The following is an 8,160-nucleotide window of genomic DNA, read 5'->3' on the forward strand; positions in this document are numbered from 1 at the left end:
CGTTTTGTTCATCGAGCTCGTCTGAATGTTGTGCCTCTTAACGGCGCTGTTAAAACTGGCAACAATGACAAACGTTGCCGTCGTTGTGGTCATCCAAACGAGACGCTTCCCCATGTGCTCTGCAATTGCCCTCCACACTCAACAGCCTGGAAACATCGGCACGATGCTGTGATGAATAGACTGGCTAAAGCTATCCCAGCTTCAATGGGCACCATTTCCCTCAATCGAACTGTGCCTGGGACAGACAGCCAGCTGAGACCTGACATAGTAATCACAGATGAAGACCACAAGAAGATTACTATTGTAGATGTCACCATCCCCTTTGAAAACAGGAAGCCAGCCATGAGGGAGGCCAGAGAACGGAAACATCAAAAGTACACCCCTCTGGCTGAGGTCCTGAGACAAAAGGGGTACGAGGTCTCTGTCCATGCATTGCTTGTTGGAGCCCTGGGTGCCTGGGATCCAGCAAATGAACCTGTGCTGAGAGTCTGTGGAGTGGGAAAGCGCTATGCAAAACTCATGCGCAAGCTAATGGTGTCAGACACCATTAGATGGTCTAGAGACATCTACATTGAGCACATTTCGGGCCATCGTCAGTATGAGGAACCAGCTGCAGTTTTGGTAGAAAAGGAGCGGTGAAGCTTCAGTCTTCCTTTTTTCCCTCCCCTTTTTTCCTCCCCTTCCTTCCCTTCTCCTTCCCTTTTTCCTCTTCTATGGTATGCAACTGTTTGAATATATTAGTGATTGCCATTGGTGATTTAAAGTAAAGGATATATATTTTGGTCTCCTTAGTATGTTCTATCTTATTTTAAAACTGTTTTAACAATTTAACACATCCTAGGAATGAAATTTGCTTATATCTAATTTCTCTATATATTATCATACTATTATGTATTTTTATTTGCAATTGCATTCTTTGGACTTGATATATATTACCGATTGGTCTATGTTAAATTGTATCTTTAAATATTTTCTAATAAAACGTTTAATCTGTTCTTATCAGTTTAATTCACATCTTTGTTTTAACTTATTTTAAAACTTAATAAAGATTAATTAAAAAGAGAATATAACCATTTGTATTCACACACAATGCTTGTGTGTATGTCATTGCTCATACTAGCGCAATTTTCTAGTCTTTCTTTTCCTCCATCTCTAAAGTATGTCTTTGACTAATTTGTCCAACAGAATGTTAAGATGCAGATATTACAGTCCTAAACAAAGAAGTAACAGAATGTGCCACCTCAAGATGGAGGCAGATAAAGCAGCTGATGGAGAGAAGACCAAATTCTTTAACTTTTACATGTATCATGAATCCATGTATCTTGAATCCGCAGGGCGAAATTGGACAAAAGGATGGTGATCTATGATTGGATCTCTACTGTGTTTAAAATGTTGCAAAATACAAGGAAGAAGCTTGTTTTCCAGTCGTGGAAAACAAAGATTAATCTTCTCTCTTCACAGCTTTTCTAAGTAAAATCCCCCACCAGAATGCTTGCACAGCTAAGGGAAATGAATGTAAGGGAAGTAATAGTGCCACTGTATTCTGCTTTGGTCAGGCCTCACCTGCAATACTGTGTCCAGTTCAGGGCCCCACAATTTAGAAAGGGCATTGAGAAACTGGAGCGTGTCCAAAGGAAGGCAACTAAAATGATGAAGGGCCTGGAAACCATGCCGTATGAGGAGAAACTTAGGGAACTGGGTATGTTTAGCCTGGAGAAGAAATGGTTAAGAGGTGATATGATAGCCCTGTTTAAATATTTGAAGGGATGTCATATTGAAGAGGGAGCAAGCTTGTTTTCTGCTGTTCCAGAGAATAGGAACAATGGATGCAAGCTACAGGAAACGAGATTCCACCTCAACATTAGGAGGAACCTCCTGACAGTAAAGGCTGTTCGACAGTGGAACACACTCTTTCCTCGGAGTGGAGTGGAGTGGAGTTTCCTTCCTTAGAGGTCTTTAAACAGACACTGGATGGCTATCTGTTGGAGGTGCTTTGACTGAGATTTCCTACATCGCATAATGGGGTTGGACTGGGTGGCCCTAGCAGTCTCTTCAAACTCTATGATTCTATGAATAATAGATGTGCACACACTGTTTTCTTTTATTTGTCCTCCCCCCCAAAGGCAACAAATTATTCTATCACAGGTCAAATTTGATCCTGAAACTCATTATTGAAAGGCTGTTTTAAATTCATACATATTTTTTCATGTATACATATTTTTTAATCACTGGCTTGTCTACTGATTCATTACCTGAATATGTGAACTGCTTCCAGTAATGCCATGTCAATTGGGCAATGTGATATGATCTGAAAATGCTGTTGTGTTTGACTGGTGATGGCAGTTTTACATATACCAAACAACACCTTAAGTTACACTGATATTTAAAAAGTAGAGACTTAGCAGAATATGTTTAGCATGGCCACAATTTTGGCTAGATAAACAGTATTCCTAGGCAAGATACATGCTTGATTTAAAGTAGTTTTAGTTTTTGGGAATGTCTCCAGAGAGGAGAAGGATCTCGCCAACATTGCTATGTCTTCATCATGGACAGTAACCGCTAGTTTTTCCAAGTCATCAGTGTTCTCCCAAAGTCTTAACCATAAAAGCAGCTGTTCTTTTACCAATTGGTCTGCTGTCAGAGTTGGTGAGCTATTGCTGTGTTTGAAAAGCTAAGTGGTATTGCCATTGAGGTCAAGGATGTGTCAGGTGGGGAGACTCCTCCTCATCCTCCTTGTCTGAACATGCAGGGCAAAATTTACAGAATGAGGAAGTTTTTTCCTTGGCATAGAATTGGCAGAAATAGCAGAAAACCGAGTTTTCCCCATTAAAAAAAAAATCTGGTCCTGCCATTTTAGAATTAGCAATACTTCCAGTTTCTGTGTCTCTGCAATGGCAAGAAAATATATTTTGAATGCTGGCTACTGTCCAGTTACAAGGCATCATGCCTCACTTTTCTGATACCCACATATATGTCATGTCTGGGTGATGGTCATCTCAAATGGAAGCACACTTCTGCTGTGAGGGTGAACAGGCAGGTTTAAGTGAAGATCTGTGGTAATGACTCACTGATAGGTTTGAATTGTTGGTTTTTTTTATTTTGTGCATCTGTCTGCATTTTTAGTAACTTGAAACTTGCTCTGTAGATCTCAGATAATGATCAAAACACACATGACGCCTAAGCACTCCTTACACATCCTCCCACATTTAAAATTACTTACCATGTAATTAGCATTTTGTCTTCGCACAACTGTGGGTGTGTCGCTAGGATGCTAAGACTATAAGAAAATATGACATTCAGAGAAAGTGAGCCAGATTCAAAGATCTCTGAGAGAAAGCTTAGTGCAGACTCCAGTTAAATAAGAAAGGCCTGCTCGTTTCAGCATTAATTTTTTTCAGAGAGTATTAAAATAGTCCTAACTCACTACCAAAATTTGGGAAATTATTTATGTTGGCTTCAGAGGTTTCAATACAGACATTTAAAGATATATAGTTCAAGAGAATTAGGAAGTACAAACAAACTTCTAAGTTAGCAACTGAAAGAGTCATGTCTGTTCCTTCCCAAGCCCCCATGAATGTGTCTGAGCCTTTTAACAACAAATAAGATGAAGTCATTTTTTAATATGCTGCCAACTGCAGTGTGGTATACCTCCTTCCAGAGTTGCTCATAAAGGATTTATAACCATTTATAACCACTATTGATATTTGAGGAGGTGTTGTTTGCCCATTTAAATTCACTTTATTTCAGCTACATTATATTATGCCTTCAGCTGAGCTAATTTGATGGGTCTGAATATTCAGTGACTCAATCAGTCTGCAGTCCAATGTCTTTGAGAGAAGAGCAAGTTGTCAGTTTGTGTTCACATGGATTGGGGGTTGAAAGACTTCACCCAGAAATTAAGAAGAGTTCCACAGAGGTAGAAAAGCCACAAAGAATAGTTTGCTCAGGGGCAAGAAGGCTGAAGGAAGTATACATAATATTTCTAAAGTTTTTGAGACTAATGAGTTTTGTGCACAGCAAAATAAAGTGACTTACTGCTCCTGACTTGAAGGCAAATCTAAGCCATCTAAGTACAGCCCAACTTTGAAAAATGGCAGCTGAAGTGAGTTCAGGGACCAGGATTGGAGAGAGGCTCTACCCAGATGGCAGTTTTCAGGGCAAAAGCCATGCAATAAAACCAGAGGGCAGCCCAAATTTGGGTTCAAATCAAGAGCCGTAAGTCACTTTATTTTGCTGTGCACTAGGTTCCTAAAAATTGATTGGCTTTATTTATAATTATGCAGCCAGGATGTAAATCTTCATGTTCTTCATCCTTAGAGAAAAGAATACTTGATTTCTGCTTTATTCTCCATGCCAGACAAGAACATACACATTTCAGTGCTATTATTGATCAATATTTGTGTTTTGGGAAACTCTCATCTGTGAAGACATGTATTTTTTTACTTGGCAGAAAACAGATTTTCTGTAAAGAAGATGGGGACAGGGCATGCATTTAACTACTGTGATTTGTATTGTGTTAGTTCTGGGTTTAGTCATAGCACGCATTGTATACTTTGCTGTTTGTATTTCCACACCCCCTATTGTGAAAAGCATTTCTCATCACCTACAGCTGCATATGCGTGCACACACACATGTACCCTATATAGTCAGGCTACTGAAAACAACTTGTAACATAGGTTCAACTTACAAAAGAGCCTGCTTTGATAAGATGGATTGCCCCTGCAGTGCTACTACTAAAGAAGCTCCTCTACTTTCTGGAATGATTTCCACTCTCAGTTTTTCCTTTACTGACTATTTCAGCCCAAGATGCCAGGATCAGTTGCAAGACATTCTAAGAGATATAACTTGGCACAGTAGTGCATTCACTGGTAACCCCCATATTAGACTGCTTTAATGCACCATATGTGGGGCTACCTTTGAAGAAGACTCAGAAGCTGCAGCAAGCACAAAATACAGCAGCTCAGCTGCTGACTGGCAGAGAGCAGGTAATATCAGTCTTAAAAGAAGAGCATTGGCAATCAGTGTGTTTCCAGCCTGAATTCAAGGTGGTTCTGATGACATTTTAAAGTCCTAAATGGCTTAGGACCTATCAAATATACATTTATAATGGTAACTGACTAGATTTTTGTCTTGGAATTGACTATAATTCTATTACTTATTAAAAGTAACTTTCCCTCCCTCTTCAGCCTCCTCAGAATTTCTGTCTCCAGAATTTCACTTTGTCTCCTTTTTTTCTCCTCATATTCACCTCAAAAGGAAACCCTTGAGGCTCCATAGGAAGACCTTGTGGGCTGAGAGGCGATACATAAATACTTCAAAGAAAGAAAGAAAGAAAGAAAGAAAATCTGGATCTCTCTTCACTTTTCTTTCCACCCTGCCTCCCCAGAAACTCTCTGTCCCTCAGTACAATCGTTTCTACTGTAACATATCATGGTCAGAAAGAGCTGAGCTCTAAGCATTTCGCCAGATTTTCTCTGCACAGAGTTAGCAATAATATTCCAAACAGACACACACACACAGACACACACACGCGCGCGCGCGCGCGTGTGTGTGTTCCAAAAGAGAAGTCTGCAACCGTATTGACAGATCAGCCACAGTATAGCTAACCTCCTCCTCAACCTCACTGCATATGTGCTTATGATAAACATTCCCATCACTATATAAACTGTTTTTAAAGCAAATGTCTGCAGCTGTGCTTGAAACCCCAGAAAGTTATTTTGGGTACAGAAAGAGAGTCTTTTTGAGCCATGTCTTCTTCAGTACAGTTTTTAACATTCTGGTTTGCTGGTATTACAGACACAGAGACATATCATAGGCAACAGTGGAGACTGGTGGCTCCAATGCCAATAGAGTAGTGAATGTGCTGCAGGTTTAAATCTCCTTTTAAATCACTATCCATGGTGCCAAGCTTCCTAGATGCTAAGATGACTAAACTGTGGCTGTCATACTTTGGCCATATCATGAGCAGACATGACTCACTAGAAAAGACAATAATGTTTCTGAAGATAGAAGGCAGCAGGAAAAGGCAGCAGGAAAAGAGGGAGACCTCATTCCAGGTGGATAGACTCAAACAAGGAAGCCATGGCCCTGAGTCTCCAAAACCTGAACAGACATGTTAAAGATAGGGCCACTTAAAGGTCTCTCATTCATGAGGTCACTGTAAATCGAAGTCCACTTGTCCACTCAAGTCATAATGGCTCAGTCATTATTCAAAATGGAGACTGCAGTAAAAAATCAGAAGACCAAGACTTGGAAGGGCAAGCATGTAGGAACTGGACAAGATCCTGAAGTGTAAAGATATATCATTAAATACTAAAGTTAGAATTATGCATGGCATTATATTTCCCGTTTCTATGCAGGACTGTGAAATTTGTACAGTCAAGAAAGCTGATAGGAAGAAAATCAACTCATTTGAAATGTAGTGCTGGAGAAAGGTTCTATGGATACTGTGGACTCCCAAAAAGACAACTAAATAGAGCGAATCAAGCCTGAACTCTCCCTAGAAGCCAAGACGACTAAATTGAGACTGTTGCACTTTGGCGATATCATGAGCAGACATGACTCACCAGAAAAGACAATAATGCATGGTAAGGTAGAAGGCAGTAGGAAAAGAGGAAGATTGCATTCAGGATGGACAGGTCTCAGTCTGCAAGACCTGAGCAGGATAGAGCAACTTAGAGGTCTCTCATTCATGAGGTCACCATAAGTTGAAATCAGCTTGATGGCTGTTAGCAACAACAAATCCAAGGTGCTGAACTTTTCATTGGGAAGGAATTGATCACCCTGGATAGCTCTGGTTGCACAAATAGCCAGAGCAGATTCACCATTCTATTGGCATCAGATTCACAGGCTTCCCCTGCTGTAACTCCCAGAACCTCTCAGCCAGAGATTCCAGATTCTGTGAGCTGTAATCCAAAAAAGTAATCAAGTAATCAAAAAAGTTTTGATTACAATGAGCATTCTTTCACCACCAGTTTGATATCAGAGTGATGTGAGCAATTCACTCTGGGCCAAGGTATATGTTAAATAATACAGCTAATTGCTGTTGTCATTTTCAATTGTCAGGAGTGAATAAGGGCTGGATAATAAGTACTGGAAAATGGTGCATGAAGGAGAGGTTTTAACTCTTTTCTTATCTTCTAGTTTTTCCAAAACACTTACTTGACCTAAGAGTAAAGCTGCCATTGATATCTAAAAGAACTCCTCCTCCTCTCCATGATGAATAGTCACTTCTGTGTGGAGAACAGAAGTTACCTGGCTGCCAGATGCCAGTCTATTTGTGTCATTTGCTTTTTAGCTCCTAGATGACTGTTTCCAGAACTTTATCTAGCTATGAAGACATGAAGCAGAGTGAGAGAGAAAGAGAAGGATTTGGCTACATAGCTCTGTACAAACAGAACTGCTACCTCTTTCTTTACTCAATAAGCAGAATTAAGACAGAACTTTGTCGGACTGACTGAATTGCTAGGCAAGTAAGAACCTCTCTAGTTCAGTGTACCACAGACGTTGTTAAGCCACAATGAAGACCATCTTTTAAAAACATTTCACTGCCCATGAAAAATATTCCCTCCACATTTTGATGATGTTTCAGAGGATACATGAAGAAAGGTGAAAACTCATCTTTTTTTATGTGGTAAAGGAAAGGTTGTACATCAAAAGAAGGAGCATGGTCCTTCACCTTGGTTGCTGGCCATGGTTCTGTTGGGCATCTCTTTTTTAAATGCCTTCAGAAGAAGCCACCTCAAAGTAGGTGACATGTTTAGTACTGTTAAATCATCTCTTTCACTAAAAGGGGCAACTACAACAATTTTGTAATGGATAGTAAATCGGTAGTATGATGCCTTACAATATCCTTTGTCCCTTCCAAACAAGAAAGCAGGAGAAGGGATCACAGATTTGCAAGTCAGGAACCATTGTTCTTAGCAGGGAGAATTCACAAACCACGTCATCTTTTGCTAGAGATAACAACCCCACAAAAAACACACTTGTGTCTATCAGTGGCATTCACTGGTGGACACAGAGACACCCATTACATGACATCTACAAGATACATGGCTAGTTGTGCCAAATTATAACAGTAGGTGAATGAGAAATTCTTGATGAAGGCTGTTGATACTTGTAGCAAATGTGACACATGGACCACATCTGGATTTTAAAAAA

The 8,160-nt window shown here is 40.0% G+C and overlaps 1 protein-coding gene across 1 annotated transcript in view; it reads left to right on the forward strand.

The window, feature by feature from the left end:
* LOC121920537 overlaps positions 1 to 639 on the forward strand; it is a 26,904-nt gene extending 26,265 nt beyond the window's left edge. Inside the window, exon 3 of the mRNA XM_042447670.1 lies at positions 28 to 639. Within this exon, the coding sequence (XP_042303604.1) occupies positions 28 to 639 (612 nt within the window). The remainder of the gene's footprint in view (positions 1 to 27) is intronic.
* Positions 640 to 8,160: the final 7,521 nt, after the last annotated feature.

Source organism: Sceloporus undulatus, chromosome 2 (assembly GCF_019175285.1).
Source record: "Sceloporus undulatus isolate JIND9_A2432 ecotype Alabama chromosome 2, SceUnd_v1.1, whole genome shotgun sequence".
NCBI classification, from domain to species: Eukaryota; Metazoa; Chordata; class Lepidosauria; order Squamata; family Phrynosomatidae; genus Sceloporus; species Sceloporus undulatus.